Source organism: Gymnogyps californianus, chromosome 18 (genome assembly GCF_018139145.2).
Source record: "Gymnogyps californianus isolate 813 chromosome 18, ASM1813914v2, whole genome shotgun sequence".
NCBI lineage: Eukaryota > Metazoa > Chordata > Aves > Accipitriformes > Cathartidae > Gymnogyps > Gymnogyps californianus.
In genome coordinates this window covers 7,403,013-7,420,195 of record NC_059488.1, presented here as the reverse complement: position 1 = coordinate 7,420,195, position 17,183 = coordinate 7,403,013, and the positions used below count along the sequence as shown (strand labels likewise).

General features: G+C 44.3%; 1 protein-coding gene across 1 annotated transcript in view; it reads left to right on the top strand.

The window, feature by feature from the left end:
• Window positions 1-17,183, top strand: part of RAPGEF1 (Rap guanine nucleotide exchange factor 1) — a 90,709-nt gene that overhangs the window by 42,068 nt on the left and 31,458 nt on the right. Inside the window, exons 4-9 of the mRNA XM_050907807.1 lie at window positions 498-654; window positions 5,737-5,825; window positions 6,217-6,369; window positions 7,817-7,940; window positions 9,249-9,432; window positions 10,034-10,540. Of these exons, the coding sequence (XP_050763764.1) occupies window positions 498-654; window positions 5,737-5,825; window positions 6,217-6,369; window positions 7,817-7,940; window positions 9,249-9,432; window positions 10,034-10,540 (1,214 nt within the window). The remainder of the gene's footprint in view (window positions 1-497; window positions 655-5,736; window positions 5,826-6,216; window positions 6,370-7,816; window positions 7,941-9,248; window positions 9,433-10,033; window positions 10,541-17,183) is intronic.

Below are 17,183 nucleotides of genomic sequence, written 5' to 3'. Positions count from 1 at the left end.
AAATGATTTGTAAAGGAATGAATACAGTCAGCTCTCAATTATCCAAGACGTTTTTGGGGAGAGTTAATAAGGAAGAAGGAAATCATGGATAATACTGAAATAACATAACTTAGACTTAAATACAGGGCTTAAATATTTACCTTTGAAGTTAAGGCATAGGATGGAGCTGTAAATTAAAATGGAACGCACATTCTTTTTAGCATGGCTGTGTTAACCTGCAGCCCAGATAATTCATTCTGTTAACTGAGAATGAACTGTTGATTGTACTGTTGTCCCATTTGGTGCTGGAGAACAGGAGAGCAACTGCAGCAGAGGACAAACCCCCGCTTTGTCACCGGCTAAACACAAATTCTGAATGTCAGAGAGAAAAGGGGAACAATCACATTTTTAACAGTGTGAAATGGACTTTAAATCAAGCACTCTCCTGGCATTTGATAGTATCTCCATAATTTCATTTTGTTCTTTTTTTCTCAACTATTTCTTCCCCTGCCGTCCAGTTCTGCCATCTCATCCTGCTATAGCCGTGTGTACCAGAGTTTGGCCAATCTAATTCGCTGGTCTGATCAAGTGATGCTGGAAGGTGTGAATTCAGAAGACAAGGAGATGGTGACAACAGTGAAGGGTGTCATAAAAGCTGTTCTGGATGGAGTCAAGGTACATGAGAAATATTGTGAATTATACTATATAAAGTATATAATAATGTGTTTTGGAAGAGATCCAGTTGAAAGAGGTTTTTAAGTGCAGGTAAAATATAAAGATCCTGTTCTTGCCTTCAGTAAACTACCTCTTAAGTCATCTGCTCCATAAGTGAAATGATCCTGCTTGGAGCGCTGGTTAAAGACTAGCACAAACGGTTTGGCTATTAGTGTGCGCTTCTGAAATGCCCACTCTGGCATTTGGATGAATTGGAAGAAGCAAGAAATCTTTATTGAGCATTGTATTAAATTTTCAGCAAGTCATTCCCAGTCTCCCGCTGTCCCATATAGATTAGAAGACAGAGTTTGCATATTTTCTGTCTAGGCAAAACATAATGGAAATGCTTCCTGTCAATGCCCACAGAGAATCAAAGACTCCAGCTCCATCTTTTAACATAAATTTCAAGGGATTTGTCAGTGATACATTGCCGCTTTCAGCCGTTGGATTAGGGTGTGGAACAGGTGATGAGTTAAGCTCAGTTTTCTGGAGATTAATCTTACATAACTAATGGAAACGTTTAACAGAAACTTTTGTATCCTTTGTGAGACCTGCTTATAGCGTTCCCTCCCTGCCCCACCCAGGGAAAGCTGTTGGCTTTCCTTCTACCTCCCGGTAAGCTTTTTGGTACCCATTATTTCTGTTTCCCAGGCTCATCTCTGGGCTGATGGCCGCGGAGGCTGTTCATTCAGCTGTCCTAGCACTGCAGTTAAAAGTTTGCTGGACCTGGGCTCAGGGCACCAGTGGAGAGACCGTCATATCTCCTGGGAATTTTATTTTGAAAACTGTAGAGAAAGTTAAGCCTCTTTCAACAGCAGGGCTGAATCTAGAGGGGAATGTTTAGATCAAGTACAGAAGGAAAGTTGGGGTAGTATTTTAAGAACTGCAGCAGGTGTTTAACCTGGATTAGTGTATCAGGAACAGGCATCTTTCACTGTACTCAAACTCAGCTTAGTTTTTATTAACTGGAGCTGAATGCAAAAATGAAGTGGATCTCCCAAGCTTTGGCTATCAGGAGTCTTGGTGTGGTGTTTGCATGCTCTGAATATCTCTTTAATGTTACTCAAACATAGATACTAAAATCTACTATTACTTGTCGAGCCTTTTAAAAAAAAAAAATCTTTGAAACAAAACATTCCCTTCACCTAAAGAAGACAGATTTTTCCGGGATTATTTTGCACAATATGCCCTTTAACTTTAAGCTCCAGATTTGAAAAGTAAAGCTGGTCTTAAATTTGCACAGCAGGATAGAGAAAAAGAGTTTAGCCTAAAGTCTCAGCTGCTGTTAGTGTTGGAATTCACCAGCAATTTGCAGTACGTGAAAATCTGCGCTGTGGCATCTGAACTGTAATACCCCAGCAAATAGCGAGACAATTCACTCTGTTATCACTTAATGAATCTGCACAGTCCCGTGGAGAGCCGTGTTATCACCAGATCCAGGATAGAGTTGTGTAGTCTCATTGCAAGAGACTTGGACACCCACTGTCCTTTCACTTCAAACCATATTTAAACCCCCGGTACCTGTTGCCTTCCAGCCAAAGTAGCGTGCCTGTGCGGATGGGTGGAAGGTCTCGGATGCCTGCTCTGCCTGCGCTGCGAGCCAGCCTAGGCTGGAAGCGATGCAGGCATGTCCATGCAGTGCTAAGCCTGAGCTATTAAGCCCCACTGAGCAGCATGGCTATATCAGTCTCTACTTTGTTGTTAGACTAAAAGTTATTTTGGCCTTCCAGTTGGAGCTGGCTTATGTCTGGTCAGCTTGGAGCATGGTTAGAGCAGATGTGTGGCAGTGTGGGTAGATGCGAATGTGTCTGCCCATCAACAGGTCAGCATTTGGAAGCAGCATGCACTCATCTCCTGCTGCGTAGCGAGGAACAAGGTTTATTTTAGAAGGGCCAAGCCAGCTTTCAGATCTGGAAGCAGAACTGAGAAGTTGGACGCTTCTCTGCTGTGGAGAGCCTTTTTTGGTTTTCTGGCAGATCACACAAGGTCCACTTCCACGTTTCAGTGCTTACTTCCCCCTTTATTTTCAGAATTGAGCATAAAGGAGTCGCTTGTTCACTTGTGTTACTTGCTATTTTGATCTCAGGTTTTAGTGCCTTGCTAGGCGTGTATAAAAAGAAAAAAAAATCCTTGTTTTGATTACATAACTTCTTAAAAATCCATCTCATTTTGGAATTTCCAGCTTGCTGAAGTAGCATTAGTTTGTAGAGAGGCTTTAATTATCTCTAATTACTGCTGCAGGAATCTCTTTACTTGCTGATAAGGAATAGCATAATGTGCATCTGGCTCGGTTGCGTGCTGATTACCTCTGTGTGTACACTAAAGATCTTGGCTTGATTTTCAAATGCTAGTTCTCATTTTGGGGCTAGTAGAGAGTAGAAAAAGTCAGGGTCCAGGGAATCTGGTGATATTTGTCTAAGTTTAGAGGAAAAAGTGATCCTCTCAAGTATTGGCAATGATACGATGTCTTGGTGCCTCTGGTCGGAGGTGTTTTGGTTTTTTTTTCACAGCCACAATGGTTTGAATCATTCTAAAGATACTTTTGAGCCAAATTTGATTGTTTTTCTCCCCTGTTATAACCTACACTCCCATATGGTGGACAAGCGGGTGTCCATTACGACTGGCAAAACAGGAAAACTGAGCACTTCAGCCCCGAGCGTCAGGGGCTCGTCAGCGCTGCTGCGGCACAACTGCCACCACTGCAGCCTGCAGCACTGGCCTTGGCTTGGTTTAAGGTGTTAAACATGGTGAAGAAAGGTGGGGAAAAGGAGACGTTACATTTTCCCTGCCGTAGCCCTTTCTGTCAGGGGGATGTTTAAGGAGTATTTTGGCTTTTGGTTTGAATGCCCATACATTTTTATTTCCCTTATTGGGCTCTTACGCATTGTGTGGAGTCACTGTTCTTGCTGGCGAGTTACCCGATAGCCCCGCAGGGTCTGACGCTGAGTCCGTTAAAGTGTGAGAGTCTCCAGAAACCTCTTCAGTGGTGGAAGTTTGTCCAGAGGGCAGGAAGGTGGCAATCCGTTGTGTCATCACTCACTCCTGACCGTGACTTGGAGCGTGGTGCCAGCTGCAGCCAGAAGACTCAGTGGTGTCACTGTGTAATTTCCAAATCGTCCGATTTACAGAAAAGCCTTGTTTGGGGTTTGTAGGCTCCCAGGTCCTATGGTTGTCTTTCCTAGTGATGTTCTGTAGACTTTATAGGGGAATTTCTAAAGTCTAAAAGGAATAGCAAGTTTTTAATTAAAGATTGTTCATCCTGAAAGAGAAGATGAAACAGAGGAAAGTACATTTTTAAAAAATAGTTTCTGTTGCATTACTGGGGACACTCAGCAGAGAAGTCTGAGGTCAGTTCAGTGTCCGTGTTACCACCATAGTTCTTCTGTGATTGAAGGGACTTAATTATTTTACTTTTCTATATACTGTGTAACGTACATTACCACAGTGGAGCTGATAGATTGTCAAAAGCCCTGTCGGTCTGTTGCTCCTTGTTGCAGAGTATTTCCCGGCTGGGGGACATGGCCCTCCTTGGAGGTGGGAGCTGGCAAGGCTGGTTGGCTCTGGGCAACTTGGTGCTGTGCTTTTTCTCATCAGGGCACTTCTCAGAACACACTGTTCCTTGCCAGGGCTCTTGTCTGTCTGTCCCAGCCAGGAACATCTTCATAGCACTAGCTCGCATGGACATCTGTGTGTGCTCTGCTTGTGCTCTCTCTTCCTTCCCTACATGTGGGATTTTCCAGGACAGCTTCTGGAAAGCTGAGTGTTTTGTTGTGTTTTTGGTTGACGCAGTGTACATTATTTTCGAGCACAAGCTCACACCAAGAATGTAAGTAGAACATCGAAACCAAAATCAGCTGTGGTGGACACTTGGACTGCATTTGGCATCCTTTGCACATCCAGTGCAGTACTTTATTCCTCTTGTTGTGTGTGTGTTGACCCATGGAAGTTCAGCTTTAAATAGAGCCTTATATAAAAATGCAAGAACTAGAATATTTCCCTTCCTCAGAAGGATGATGATGATGACATTCCAGTTGCAGTTATTGCATTGAGAGAGCAATGACAGTTGTTTCTGAGCTCAACAGACATGGGCATGAAGATGATACTGGAATGATGACACTGTACTTCAGGCTGCTTTAAAAAAAAATTTAAAAATTGATCCCATATAGTTTCCTTTGCATAATATGCTGGGAAGCCAATACTGTCAGGAAGCACTACCAGTTTTCCAGCCTGCCTGTAAGAGGACGTGTGTTTGTATCTGTGAGCAGTAGATCTGTAGGCCTCAGACATCCATAAAATGTTCTCTCCATTTTCCTGGCGTGAATGATTGTTGTTTGACTGCTGGCAGACTTGTAGTTCAGGATTATCATGCCCTTATCTCTTTATCCAGAGCCTTATCTGCCTATAACAGATACACTACAGTAGTTCCTTGAATGATTAAGGCTTCCATTGCCAACATGTTAAAAGATGGCTTCGGGGGAAGCAGGCCTTTATTAAAAAGTGTTCACTATTTAATTTGCTGTTGGGCATCTTACAGAAAACTTGCTTTTTGAAACAAATACACACTTGTTTATAAAATATAAAGCAATTATTTAATTTTTTTACTGGCTAGGTGAAGTACTCCACTGTGTAAGACACTTCTGTACTTATATTTATGTATGTAAAGTCAATTTGCCGCTATCTAGGGTGTTGTGGGGACTGGAACACATTTGTGACGGCAGAGGAAAGAGGAAGCACAGCAAAAAGACACGTACGTGGGTTTGTGCAGAATCCCCATAGTGCCAGGGTTTATGAACTTAACTCGAATATGGCTAAACTACTGCTGGGTGCAGGCTGCTCCTTAGAAGCAGTGCTGCATCATTTGTACAGCTCTGCACCAGACTTACACCCAGCTCAGCTTTCTCTGTGTCCATGCTATTGTTAATCTATAACGTGGGTAACCAAGAGTTTACTGCAGTAGCATCCCTTTCTGTCCTAGGATGTTTGAGTGCAGCATTCAGCAAATAATGATTATTCTCTTTTTCTTCTCCCCTCTCCATCCATCAGGAGCTGGTCAGACTCACAATTGAAAAGCAGGAGCATCCCTCTCCCACAAGCCCGGTTAAACCCAGTTTACCAGCATGTAAATCTGACAGGTGGGTCACTGACAAGGATTTCTTCTGTGTGCAGGACTAATATAGAAGGGATAATTTCTGGCTACTGATAGTTGAATTAAAGCATTCAGTTATTCTTCACAGGGGGTAGCGTAGTGTTCTTTATGTAGCCTCATCCATTACAGTGGGACCACTTAAAGAGAACATGCTATGATAGGAAAGATACCAAAATCTGGCAATGAAACATCGCTTGGCTGTGACATGTGCACATTGTATTCTGCATATACATGGAATTCCACCTGCAGATGCAAATTCTGCCTTCTGCTGTAGGTATCTCTCATATTGCATATGATTTAAAATATGTATTTGTCTGTCAGCATGCTGCATTCCAACTGTGTTTTATGATCTACAATCTGTATTTTGCTTGTTGCAGCCCATCAGAACTTCCCCTTACAGACCGAGAAATGGAGATCCTCAACAAAACAACTAATATGACTCAATCCAACGAGCTACTGACTGACTCCATGGATGAAGAAGTTGCCCCTCCCAAACCCCCTCTGCCTAGCATTCGTGTGGCAGAAAACAGGTAATACTGGCCAACCAGCTGTCTGAAGAATACCAGTGGCTCTTACCTGCTTCTTGTTTTTTAAACAATCGTGCAAAATGTGCACAGGAGAGATCATGAGGACGGTTAGTGATGCCTCTGAATTTCCAGTCCTCTAGAGTAATTCTTCCCTGCTCCTGGACTCTGTTCATGACTTTGTGTTCTCTCTGTCTTGTTTTGAGCAATACCCTTCCTTATCTGTGTTGTCCTTTCCTTCTTTTTATGTGAGTATAGTGCCATGCCCTGAGATCCATGCATGAGAGGCATCACATAAATGCATAAGAACCCTACTTCAAACTATGTGAATACCACACTGTACAACAGTGTCTTGTGCTGTTGTATCCAATGGGAAATGCTCTGTTAACCTCAGCTGGCAGTTATCAATCCGTCCTGCACATCCAGGTTGTTCTGCATTGCTTATCAGCTTAAGAGTGAAAGGAGCCAATAGCGCGTGAAAAAAATCTTTTACTTGGTTGTTCTTACCCTGTTCTACGAGTAACCACATGAAAGTTTCTGTGTTCTATTTTGAGAAGGAAGAGAAAACCTCCAATTTGCAGGTTTTTGGTCTGTGTGTATGGTGTTTTTCTTCTCTAGGACTGGTGCTAATGGAGGGTGTGAAAAATACATGCCGTGCTAATTTGAAAATGCAGCATCAAGGGCTGTGGCTGGCAAAAAGAATCACGTTTCTATGTATTTTATGAATTCTCATGGGTTATATAAAAATTTTCTGGTATGTTCCAGGAACAGAATATGTGTGCTCTTGGGAACCTCACAGGCTTGACGATTACCAGAACTATGTGTCATTAGAAGCAAAAACTAAAAGCACAGTGGCTAAAATCTCACTAGTTACTGCTAATGTGTGTATCTGAAACAGATTCATGCCAAAACATGGGCCCTCACAGTATACATGGTGAGAGCAACACTGACTGTCTTACTCTCCTGGGTGAACTTCAGGGAACAAAAAGGCAGAAAAAGAATTTTCCTGTCCTGTAAATTTTTGAAACTTTGAACATTTTTCAAACCTGGAAGGTTTGAGGAGGAGGGACTTCTGCAAATGGAAACAATTTTTGGGTCAACCAAAACATTTACTTTGGATTTTCACCACTTTTATTAAGAAATAATTACCATGCTAATTAGCTCCATTAAAAATAATTTTTAAAATGGCAATTGTTTTTGTTTGAGAAATACCAACTCTTTTCCAACCTTAAAAAATAAATCGCTGAAGAGGACCTTACCTGTGAGAGTATTCTTAAATTGGTATTTGTTAGTGGATACACTTTGCTGAATAGGTCCTGGCCAGCTTTGGACAAGAACCTGTGAGCTTTGAGCCTGGCAAGTCAAAGGCTTTCTGGAAAACAAGCTCGTAAACCTCTAAAAGTCTTTTTGCTGGAAAAGTAATGGAAGCATCAATGCCTGTTGTGTCTTGCAGCCCTCCACCAGCATTGCCTCCTAAAAAAAGGCAGTCAGCACCTTCCCCAACCAGAGTGGCAGTTGTGGCCCCCATGAGTCGAGCCACCAGTGGGTCCAGTTTACCTGTTGGCATCAACAGACAGGTAATGGCGTAACCCCTTTGTGAAAGCCAAAGGAAACGTGCTGTGAACTGTAGCAAAAGCTTGGAGAAATGCCGTGACCTGCAGCCGTGCAGTTCCCTGCACGCCTCTGCTTGTCCCCAACAGCCCTGTACGGGAGAGCTGCGGAGCGGGAGTTTTAGTGGCAGGAACATCAGTATAATAAATAATGTGAACAGCTTAATTTTTCTTACAGTGCTGTTGGATTTAATTAACAAATTGCTACAAACTTTGTTGGCTTGAGCTGTAGCAGAGTGTGACGGTGTAGCGGTTGAGTGTTGCCATGTTGAATAGATCAGGGTACAGAGCGGCTGGCTGAGCTTACCTAGAGCTCACTAAGGTTTACTTACAGGCCAAGGGAGCACGGAGCATTTTGAGATCAGAAGTCTGTCTTCATCGAGTCACAATTTAAAACATCTTTTAACCCAAGTAGTAGTTTGAGCAACTGCTCTGACCAGTGCTGGTGCTTTGGGGAAATTTGTAAATTTTCTGGTAGAAAAATGGAAAACTTGAGACTGTGTGTGTTAATCATATTCCATCGGTTGTGCTAGTCTGGGGTTTATGAGGTTGTAAGTGGCTGAGTTTGCTTTACACATTCAGGAACTTACTAACTCAGCAGTGAGGACCTGAATCATATTAAATTGCACCAAAATCAAATCTTGTCCTCATCCCCAAAGGCTCAGCTCTGGCTTAGGGACCCTCTGCAGTCGTTTGGCTGACCCAGATAAAGCTGTGGCAGTTTTTCAGTTACTAGTACAATCACACTTAGGTTGTTTTGCAGGAGTGGGAATACAGGGATTCACTCGCAGGTTGATAAGTTTGAGGTAACTTCCGAAATAGAAATGTAGTCGTAGGCACAGAAAGTTGTATCTCACTATAGCTTGTTTTCCCTTTGCATGCACTTAAGCTAACCAAATATTTGCTAAAGCCCCAGTTATTTAGTGAGAAATCTTGCAGTCTGGTTACCTAGTATCAGTGTCTTGACAAGCAGCATCAGACGTGTGTAGCGGTGAGGAACTCGGTCATGTTCTCAGTGTCTGTGAAGTCCAGTGTGGGTCACAGCACGCCCTGCCTGGAAGCAAGAACACACAGAGCTCCCTGGCATGGGCTGTTTACCAAATTAGAGGTTTTCTGTGGTTCTGATGAGCTTGTCTAACTAGAGAGGGCTAGCAGCACTGATCCTCTCCCCTCCTGGCTTGCTTAACACAGCTGTGAGGTGTTTGCTCCTCGAGCTGCATCTTGCTTGCTAGTGAGCTGCCAAGAATGATGGTGATTTGATTTTTTTTGTTTAAGGATTTTGATGTTGACTGCTATGCCCAGAGAAGATTATCGGGTGGAAGCCATTCCTATGGGGGGGAATCTCCTCGCCTCTCGCCATGCAGTAGCATCGGCAAACTCAGCAAGTCTGACGAGCAACTCTCTTCTCTGGACCACGACAGCGGTCAGTGCTCCCGCAACACAAGCTGTGAAACGTTAGGTAAGCAGGGGGTTCTCCAGGGCCGCTGGAGGAGCCCCCTTCACTCTCGTTTGGGAGCTGTCATAGCTGTGATGCAGAAGTAAATGGACTGCGCTTGCAACTGTCATCTTGTAGTTGCTGGAGGCGGTTCTGTGCAGAATTATAGTCTGTTGGATAGGAAAAAGCCCAGGGGAATGTGTTACCCTAGCTATAGATGATTGTGTTCAAACTCAGTTCAGCTCTCAAGTGGAATGTTTTGTTGATTTCGGCCTTGTCTGCAGAAATGACAGTCCTGGTAGACTAAAGCGATGATGTTTCCACGTACTAGGAAAGAAAATAAAAATATAAATATGAAACAGAAGTAATCTCTGCAATGATCTACCTATTGAATTTTTGTTATTTGTTTGCTAGTGTAAAGAAATAATGATGAGAGTTTTATTAAGGCTGGACGTTACAGAAGGTGTAGCAGAATGGTCCCTGCTGCAAGGAAGTACCACTCTGATTAAATGAACTGATTAATTAATGGATGGAATGGGAGGGGCAGATTGAAGAGGGCTGAACAGTAAAGGAGAGAAACTAATGCGTCATTCTCCTGTCCTCTCTGTTTAACCAGATCAATCAGATCACTATGATCCGGACTATGAATTCCTGCAGCAGGACCTCTCCAACGCTGATCAGATACCTCAGCAGGTGCCAGGTATACTCAGCCCGTTGCCAGAGTCCTTGGGTGAGTCTGGCTCCCCTTTCCATGGACATGCTTTCCAGCTCCCGCAGGGCAGCTCTCCTCCACTGGAATTCTGCAGCCTCTCGGGAGCAGCGCAGCCAACAGAGACTCCTCCAGCTTTACCAGAAAAGAAGAGGAGGAGTGCAGCCTCTCAGACTTCAGATAACTCAGGCTGCAGGGCGTCCTATGAGAGGCACCCATCCCAATACGATAACATCTCGGAGGATGACATGCAGAATGCAACGTCTGTCCCATCAGTACCCTTCACGCCGTTTGCTGCTGTTTTGCCTTTCCAGCAAGGAAACTCTTCAGCACCGGTTGAATTCATTGCTGACTTTGCTGCTCCAGATTCTAACAGTGACCCAGAGAAGCCACCACCTCTGCCAGAGAAGAAAAACAAACACAGTAAGCAAGTTCTTGTGTTTCGGTTTTACTTTTACCTTTCCCTTTCCTTGCAGTTGTCATGCTTCTGATGACCATTAAGTAATGGTGACCCCAAGGTAATGCCCTTGCTTACATGAGGCTGAGTGCCAAAATCAGTTAGTCAGTGTCAAAGGCAGGGAAGGGATGTGTCAGTCCTTTGGCGGGCAGGGAGTGACTCTTGGAGCCAGGAACAATCCAGGCCCGGGGGAGCTGGCATTATGCAGCATCTTCATTACTATAGTGAGACTATTTTACTTCTCTGTTTAGCTGAGTGCAAATCTTTGAGGCACTCTGTCTTGCAGATATTCCTGGTTTATACTCCCTTTTTTTGTCCATTCCTTCCCTCCCGGCCCCATTTTATGAATGTTTTCCCACTGCAGAAAAGAATTAGGTACTCTCCAAGAGCTCGGAGAAAGGGCTGCTTTTCTGTCCAAAACCAAGCGTTGCCAGAGCAGTTATTTGGCAATAGGAACATAGTCACCCACATAGCTGTGCAAGACAACACTGTTAACCTAGTGTCCAGTACTGCTGTTCTGCTATGGATCTCGTTTCCTCTGGATGCCTAAGAATTTCCCACATCGTTAAAATGAGCAGCCTCTAAATGCGAAGGCTCGCCATCCCCGGCAAGACTGCTGGCACACCAGTACTGACTGTGACTCAAGCTCACGACCTTATTCTGATTTCCTTAATGTTCATGGCTGAAAACATGTGAAACCTCTTGCCAAAAAAGCAGCAATACTGATCTGCCAAGGAAGGCTGTGGACTACATAGTGAGATCCAGCAGATGTTAGTTTACTAGTCACTGGCTTGCTTTGCGGTCGTATGTTGCATGAGGAGGTAGCGTATACAAGATCTGGATCAACAGTGTTACGTTGTATGGCTGGCAGCCCAAGTGAAGAGCTGATTCGAAAGTGCTGAGTTGGCCTTCTGACTCATTTCTGCAGTTTATAGTCTTTTCACTGAGAATAAGGTGGAAGTGAGATTGGTGTGTCATGTGGCAGGGTCAGTATTCTGTCCATTCCTATGGTAGTATACTGTGCCACTCACTTTTTTTAAAAAGTGCATTGGCTAAAAGCATTTCCATTATCCCTAAGTGACCAGTCCACATTTGTAACCCTCTGGGATTTTACTCAGAGCACAAGGCTTGACCCACCTGAACGTGAGGGTCATCTTGTAGTTCAGTGTCCCCGTACGCAGGAAATCACTTTTGTCTCTTTCTGGTAAGCAAGCAGTTAAAAGATACTGAAAGCAGCTAAAAAGGAGCCGAGATGTTTGTTTGTAGACAACAGAAAGGAAATAAATGCTGGCACAGGGCATAGCCAAGGTTGTTATGGCTCGTAACTCGCCTGCAGTACCAGCTGCAAGGGGATGTGATACAGAGCCTCCTTACTTTTGGATCATGTCCTTGTGGGCTCTGCATATTAATAACGAGGGCTGGGTCCAGGTGGTTTTACACCATGCAGACTGGGATGGATGCAGGGAAATGCACCTCTGTACATGTAGGCAGCTTTAGTAGGGGGAGACGCCTGGGTGAATCTTGGGTAAGAGGCAATTTGACTGTTGAAAGAGAGACCTGGACTGTTTGCTTTTCTCTTTAAGCCCCATGTCTTTGTTTTCTGTTATCATATGAGATGTCAAGGAGTTACTTAAAAACAATTTTAAAAGCTATCTTCTCCATTATTGCCTGTGCATACTTTTAACCTCAATACCAAGGCCTTGTATGTGAATTTTCTTTGATGTTAGAATAGAGTTAATTGTCATCTGTCATCTGGCACTATCAGAAACTCTTGGAGTATTGATCAGATTGCATTGTTAGGAAAGGTAGAAGCTGTTACCTAATGTATTGTCAGCTCTGATGGTTTGATAAAGCATCCTTGCTACAAAGCTTGTAGTAGTATTTGGGCTGATACCTGACTGCTATGGATTTTTTAGTTGCATTCATGTGACACTGAGAACTTGTTTTATATTGTCTTTACTCCACAGTATATCACACCACAGATCTGTGGTTGTTAGTTTTACTTTTATTTTCAACATTAAAAGGGCAGTAAAACATTACTCAGGCTGTATGGTAGCACCCAGGATTTTTTTGCCTGGGGGCTGATGCATGTAGATATTCTTGTTTAATCACATAGGTGAGGCAGTGCTGCTTCCACAACCCTAACAAACTCCTGGGATCCGGAGGAGATGCATGAATTTATTGAAAAGATCTAGAGCTCGCACAGATGGGACTTGGTTGTAGTCACTTTGTTGTGGGTCATCTTTCGGTAGTTGGCAGGAAATGTTGCAGCAGAGACTTTGATGGTCTTTTTATTGGTAATAGACAGCAAATCCTGCTTGAGTTAACCATGTGTGTTGCTGTGAGCTGTGCTCAGAGGGACCTCCAAGAGTTGACTTCTGTATAATTTAAACAGAGGAGTGATAAGCCTTTTAGTCTGGCATGAATTATTGTTATTTTACTGTGCTGTAAGAGTACATGTTACTGTGCTAAGGGCAAATTACTCCAGACTTCTGCTTGAGCACCAGCATCGTGCTCCTGCTGTACAAGACACAGACATGGAGCAGCTTCTGCCATGAAGAGCCCAGAGTCAGAAATAACAACATCGTCCCCCCAAACAGCTTGGAAACTAGTGGTGAGGCACTTATTCATGTTTCCCTCCCTGTCAGTGGGAACAAAATGCAGCCTGGTGCCCTGTAAGCAGCTGGTATTTAATTGCAGGAACCATGCTGAGGGCAGTCTGGGCTTAGCCAGCGGATAATGCGAGCTCTTTGAACAGCAGCTCTCCTCCCAGAGGTGACAGCAAAGACTGGCTTATTTGACCTTGACTTCTCCAGTGAGCTGATGTGCGGTATAGCTTAAGAATTTCCATTATTTTGGCTCTTGCCCATGCACACAAATCTGTTGCGCTTGTGCAGGGCCAGTTGTAACACAGGCTGCTGACACAGCGCCAGGAGTCGGGCTAGACCTTCAGTGAGTCCCCCGCATCAGATACTACTATGCCTTACCTATATTGCAGATGTGCCTTATTGCTGATAATCTTTTAGCAACTCCTTGCAGACTCCAACAACCACTGGTCCAAGGGTGTTTTCCTGACAAGAGGTCGCTTGCCGCTTTCCTCTCCCGCAGCCAAGTGCTGCTTCCAGGACCGGCAGCTGCTCTCCCCGGCTGCAGAGCGCCGGCTGCACGGCAAGCTGGCTCGCGCGCTGCTGGTGCACTCTGAGCGATACCTGTGACTTCTACCGTGTGGGCAGAACTGATGTGTGCTAGAAATCCCTGAGCAGCTTTAGCTCCTTCAGAAATGACAGCCAAGGCACTGCAAGCAGATTGCTGGGAAGGTGTTCCTAGCCTCAGTCTGAGATTTTATGGTCTTTTTTTCTTTCAAATATTTTCTGTCTGGGTTCAGAACTGACATAAGCTGGGCATGTGGTGGGAGAGGTTTCTCTGTCATGCCTCCCTTCTCTTCCGGGGTGCTGCCTTGAGACTGTGTCACTCCACCCCGGCTGCTCACCCTGGAGGTTGCAGCCCCCATCCCTGCCTCTGCACAGAGTCACTGCAGGGCGTGCAGCCTGATCTGAGCTGGTGATGTAATTTCCCATCTGCTTTTTAAATTTCTGCCTTGTTAAAAACCACAGCAGAGAGGGGAAGGGATGGAGGGAGAGGGGGGAGAGAAGACCCTTCGCGAACAGCAATCTCAAGAGTGGTCCTGCTCCCTTACTCTCCTGTTCAAGATTGGCAGCATTTTAATGATGCTCACTTTAATTTGCGCTCTGCAGTCTCTGCTCCTGAGCCAGGTTCGTATTTCACCATCCCAACTGTTTTTCACTTCACCTAAAAACAGAGGAGAAGACAAAGTAGAAGCAGAGACATGCTCACCTGCCCTGGACTAGTTGTAACAAGCAAGGCAGGGGAGCTGCCATGACAATGGGATGCATTAGCCTCATAAAGAGCTGCGATAAAAGACCTTTTCATTATTCCGTTGCAGATTGAGTTAAGGCTCTCAACAGCATTCAAGCTTACTACCTTAAGTTACAGTAATTTAATTTTATGCAAGTGTCTAATGTGATACCCTTTTCACCAGTGCTTCCCGAGTTGTAGTGTCATACAGACGTCTGAACCCAGGAACTCACAGCTATCGATCCTGAGTGTTGTCTTCAGATCTGGATGTTAAGTGAAGCACTGGTTTTGTAGGTAACTCCACAGAAAGGGTTCGTCTGAATTTAGCAATGTCTGCTGCATTATACCAGGACTGCCAAGCCTGACTTGTTGGCTTTTGTCCTACTCAGTTGATGAGCTCTCAAAATGTGGTCTTTTCCCTCAAGCTCTTGTCCTCTACACTTCTCCAAGGAGTCTTGATCCTTAGTTCACTTTTGCTGCTAGAGAAATATCTTTCATAAGCCTTCTTTAGATCTTATCCTCTAAAGTTGTTCTGTGATACCAAGGCATTTTTCAGGGCACGGATATTAATAGGAGTACCTTAGTCAACTGAATCGCTGATATTTGAAAACAGTATTGTAGCAATTCTGTATTTTCTACACCAAGACTCCTTCACCATGATTTCAAATAAGACAATATTGCCAGAACGTACTTCTTTTCACTGTTAGGACTTAGGCTGAAATTCACATGCATAAGCAAATTTGATCTTGGCTTTAACATGAGTGCCGACACCAGCAGATGAGCGGGCACAAACACGCACCAACACGCGTGTGCGTGCAGTTTGAAACCTCTGTCACACTCCCTTCAAGAAGGAGAGGTCTGAAGCAGCAAGGGTGGTGACTTACATCTGTGAAGTGGTGCTGGGAAGGCAGGAGGGCGGCTGGGGGAGGAAGAGGAGCAAGGCTTGGGTAGCAGGGGGTGTTGGAGGTCAGAATTTCAGCAGCCTTGGCAGAGCTGTGCAGGAGCTGGCGGTACTGCGGGACGCGAACAGGTTGTCCACTGGTGTGTGGGGTCACAGGATGGGGACAGCAGGTGTTACCGGTCGGATTGAAATCCATCAGCTGAGGTTTCCTGCGCTCCAATTGCCATGACCTTTTTTTTTTTTCTTTTTTTTTTCCTTCATTCTATTTTTTGGAGGAGGGATATCATTCTGTGGGAAGGGGCACCTGTGTTAGCTCCATTTCTAAATGGAGTTTAAAATATTAGAGGAAATCTGAAAAAAGGTGCAAAAGACAAGGTGCAAAGTGAGTCCTTCCTGCCGACACATTTGCACGGCTGCATCCTGTTTGAAGTAGGCTGGCTCGTAGATCTGCATTGGCAGGTGAACAGAGGGTTTTGCCTTGCAGCTAGTGTGGGAACCGGCTTCACGATGTGCAAATACTGCATTGTGGTCGTTGTATTTATAGCTTTCACTGAAGTCATCCATTCATTTCAGCTGTACAACTGAAATGCCAGCAGAAGCTGAATAATTGGCACCTAATGACCAGATTTACAAAAACTGACAACTGCTTGTTTATCAGGAGGAAGGGAGGAATGATCATGGAGTATCTTGTGCATGACAGCATATTTACAAAAAGGCCTTGGTTAGTCCTTTTTATGACACTTAAATACATCTGTTGCTCCTGTTCTCAGGTATATGGAAGAGAGTTCTTTGTTTATTTTACATTTATTAAGTATACTTCTGATCCTTAATAATTCTGGGGGTTTGTAGTAGTCTTTCTATGACACTGGGTGTCATTCTCCCCCTCCAACACTAAAATATTGCAGCAGTAACTAAGCCTCTGTCAGAGCTGCATAGGCAGACCTGTGTGGGTTTTTTCATAGATTTTGGAAGGATATTGTACAGATGGAAAGGTCCTCTAAATAAGATTTGATCCCATTTAATATTTCCGTTGAACCACATCTCAGAAAAGCTTTTGAATCAGTTGGATTCAAGAATTGGAGATGATAAGATGCTTTAAAAAGGGATGGGCGCAAAGGGTGTTGGATTTGAGCTAAGGGGGTAGGAAGGCATGGTCAGTGGTACTTTTAGAAGGTAAGTATCTTGTACCAGCATTGGCAGTGGCATATAAATAGCTGAGGGAGAGGTACACTCAGTCTCGCAGGTAGGTGTTCTCCAATAACAGTTTTATCAGCTTGCTAGAATGGAGAAAGGCTGTAAGCCTCCTTGTTCTAGAAATCTTGCTGACTACAGGTATGAGACTTATTACAGGCACAAGAATTATTATAGATTTATTGTCAAGGTTGGATCTTTGTACAAGATGATTTGTGCCTCCTAGAAAGCAGACTGAAGTTATTCTGTTGTTTTGGTGACTTTGGGCATTAGCTGTTGAGGAATATTCTCAAAATTGCCATGGGTTACATGAGGAAGGGATTTGGGCTAAGCTTCAGTGAATCAGACTTCTCAAGTAGCTGTTTGGAGACCTCACTGGTTCCTTAAACTGTTGTCAGATGTGTTTGTGGCCTGTGATGATGTTTGTTGCGCGCTGGCTTGCAGGACGGGATAGTCAGATCCTTTCCTGCAAGGTGGATGGCAACTGACTGCGCGAGCTACCTGTGAACACAGCGCGGATGCCGTGCTGCTCTTAGCCTGCAGCAAAGCCCGACTGACAGTGGCACGCCCTTACTCTTGTTTTATTTTGAGAATGAGCACCCTGCCTGCTTGTTGCAGCTGCAGCACGCGGACCAGGAGCA